The sequence below is a fragment of the Helianthus annuus genome, chromosome 17, assembly GCF_002127325.2.
Source record: "Helianthus annuus cultivar XRQ/B chromosome 17, HanXRQr2.0-SUNRISE, whole genome shotgun sequence".
In the NCBI taxonomy this organism is placed as follows: domain Eukaryota; kingdom Viridiplantae; phylum Streptophyta; class Magnoliopsida; order Asterales; family Asteraceae; genus Helianthus; species Helianthus annuus.
The window spans coordinates 139726864-139729608 of NC_035449.2; the positions used below are offsets into that span (position 1 = coordinate 139726864).

General features: G+C 36.2%; 1 protein-coding gene across 1 annotated transcript; it reads right to left on the bottom strand.

Moving 5' to 3' along the window:
- Window positions 1-279: 279 nt before the first annotated feature.
- LOC110923491 lies at window positions 280-2419 on the bottom strand. The gene is made up of 2 exons (XM_022167574.2): window positions 1876-2419; window positions 280-1239 (listed from the first exon to the last, which is right to left on the bottom strand). The coding sequence occupies exons 1-2, from the start codon at window positions 2404-2406 to the stop codon at window positions 835-837; spliced, it is 936 nt and encodes a 311-aa protein (XP_022023266.1). The 5' UTR covers window positions 2407-2419; the 3' UTR covers window positions 280-834.
- Window positions 2420-2745: the final 326 nt, after the last annotated feature.

Consider the following 2745-nt stretch of genomic DNA (forward strand, 5'->3'; position numbering starts at 1 on the left):
CAGACATGTGCTCGCGGAACAAACAGTCTGAACCATTAAGTGCTGAACCAGTAAAATGTCTGAACCATTAAGAGCCCCATTAAGAGGTAAACAAACAGCCCCTAAGAAATATTCGATTTAGATGTAAACAATGCAAAAGGGTTATTTTGTTCTTGTATTTGTTTGTGGTTTTTTTTATTTAACATTCCCTGTAAAACAAATAGCTTTCACATCGACATCTAAAGTAATGATATATGTATTTGTAAAACTTGTAGGCAACCCAATTATATAAATATTCCGTGAAAATCTTTAGGTTGACTTCATGATCGTTACAAATCTTTACTCATAAAGGCAATTTGCCATTAATTAACCGGAGGTATTATAATTATTTATACCAAAAGAAAGAAAACGGAAAGGGGAAAAGGAAGAGGTTATCACTCATGACCATTGAGTTTTATTTTTCTCAATATGATGAAAGATGAAAACTTTAACAAATTGGATTCTAATAATTTAAACTATAACTTACAAACCGATAATAATTCATATTGGTAATGTAACCAGCGACGCTCCTAATTAACTTTCACTTTCATTGCCCAGAGCAATCCCACTCAAATGAAGAAAACATCGTTTACGCCCACTTTCATTTATTTCGTTTCAAATCACTCTACAACATTATGATTGAGATAAAAATTAGCCACTTTAGTAAAGGCAGATGACGTTATTTACTTTTCTGTTAAGGTGGATCACTCCTTGCTACGAAAATAAAAATTAAGAATGCCATTATTCAAATTGCTTGTATGAGTTTTTATCGGCAATAATTTTTAGTTTGAATTATTAAAATCTAATTTGCCTAATTTAAAGGCTAAAACCTCCCAATCCGGCACCCATTAATCCATCAAAATCACCAACATTTCCAAGAACTGAACTTAAATCCAACCCGCCAAGTCCACAATTCGATCCATTAAGCAATGATTGTATCAAGTCTCCGCCGCCACCACCACCTCCGCCACCCATGAATGCTTGCAGCAATTGGTTGCTTCCACCACCACCGCCGCCCCCCATGACCGCTTGCAGGATTTGGTTATTCATGTTACCACCACCACCACCCATCATCGTTTGCAACAACCGATTATTCGCGTTACCACCACCACCATAACCCATCATCATTGCTCGGAGAATTTGGTCTCTCTGATTATTGATTTGATTCATATACAACCTCTCTTGGTAAGTACTACTTCCATCCCCGGACACCCCTTGTGCCTGTAAAAGAGTTGAAACGAAAAACATACAATATTATTTAATATCATTTTATGTTTATTGAATAACTGAAAATTGATCAGGATGTCCATAAGGGATTACAATAAAAATAATAATGATAAAGATAAAACGTCAATAATTATCCTAATATTCAAACTAGACATATATAGAATAATAATGACAAGCAAACATAGAATATAAATGAGTTAAATGTGATTTTAGTCCATGTGGTTTAGGACATTTTGCTAGTTTAGTCAAAATGTTTCATTTTTCGTCTGTGGGTCCAAAAAAGGTTTTATCGTGTTGCCATTTTAGTCCACTGGGTTAACTTCATTCATTTTTTCTGTTAACGAGAAGGGCAGTTCGGTCATTTTATATGTAATTCTGTGAACTACAAGGGCAATTCGGCCATATAAAATGACCGAATTGCCTTTCTCGTTAACAAAGTTAATGGATGAAGTTAACCTAGTGGACTAATATGACAACGGTGAAACCTTTTTGGAGCCACATGCAAAAAATAAAACATTTAGACTAAACTGATAAAGTAGCCCAAACCATAGGGACTAAAATGACATTTAACTCATATAAAAGTAAATGATAAAATCAAATCATAATAACTATAGAGAAGATGCAATAAACCTTGGATGTGGCGCAAGACAAATGAGCATCAAATCCACAAGAGCCACACCTATACAACCAACACTTCCCTCCCTCAATCACACCACACACATCACAACTAAAGCCACCGGTCGCATACGGTGACGCAAACACCAGCCCGAGTTGGTGACCATGGCTCTGGTGAGATAAACACAGAGGCAGCGTAGCACACACCACATGGATACTAACACCACAGTCTTTGCAGGTGTACGAAAAGCCATCGCCATCATTCCCACAGGCGTTGCAAGCGAAAACGCCATTAGGGTTGTGTGATTTTGGGAGCAGGGAGAGGGGGTGATTGTGGTGGCAAGGGTGGGTGATTCTGTGAGGGAGGTGGGAGCATTTGAGGTGGAGGGAGAAAGTAGTGCATGATGGTGATCTGCATGTGTAAAGTGGTTCAGTTTCTAGGGTTTGTTTGCAGGCTGAACATACTCTAGATGGTTGAGGGTTAGTTAGGTGTAGAGGGTGTTGATGGCTGAAATGGTTTATTATGGGTTCAGATTGCCTCCCCATGTTCCCTAGAAAAAAATTGCTTCATACAATACATACACACACATCATAATATTTATATAAGTGTATATAACCCCTCCACCATATAAATTGTTTTTGTAAATAAACAATTCAATGAAAAGACTTTACTATCAATTCAAGATGTAACATGTATTTATTCATAAAAAACTAGATAAAGAATATTTGTAGGTGAAATTCAATTAAATATTAAGATGTGATAAACAATACATAATAGTTAGGTTAGCACTCTTCTTCCAATCTTGTATTAATGAGCCTTTCTTTTATTACCCCTTGTTGTTTTAAATTATGGAAACAATAAAAGTTACAGCATTATTATTGGTT

Excerpts from the sequence above, each read along its gene's own strand:
- LOC110923491 (XM_022167574.2), bottom strand. The coding sequence starts at position 2,406 with ATGGGGAGGCAATCTGAACCCATAATAAACCATTTCAGCCATCAACAC. Across the intron at positions 1,240-1,875 it reads TGTCTTGCGCCACATCCAAG|GCACAAGGGGTGTCCGGGGA; the intron begins GTTTATTGCATC and ends ACTCTTTTACAG.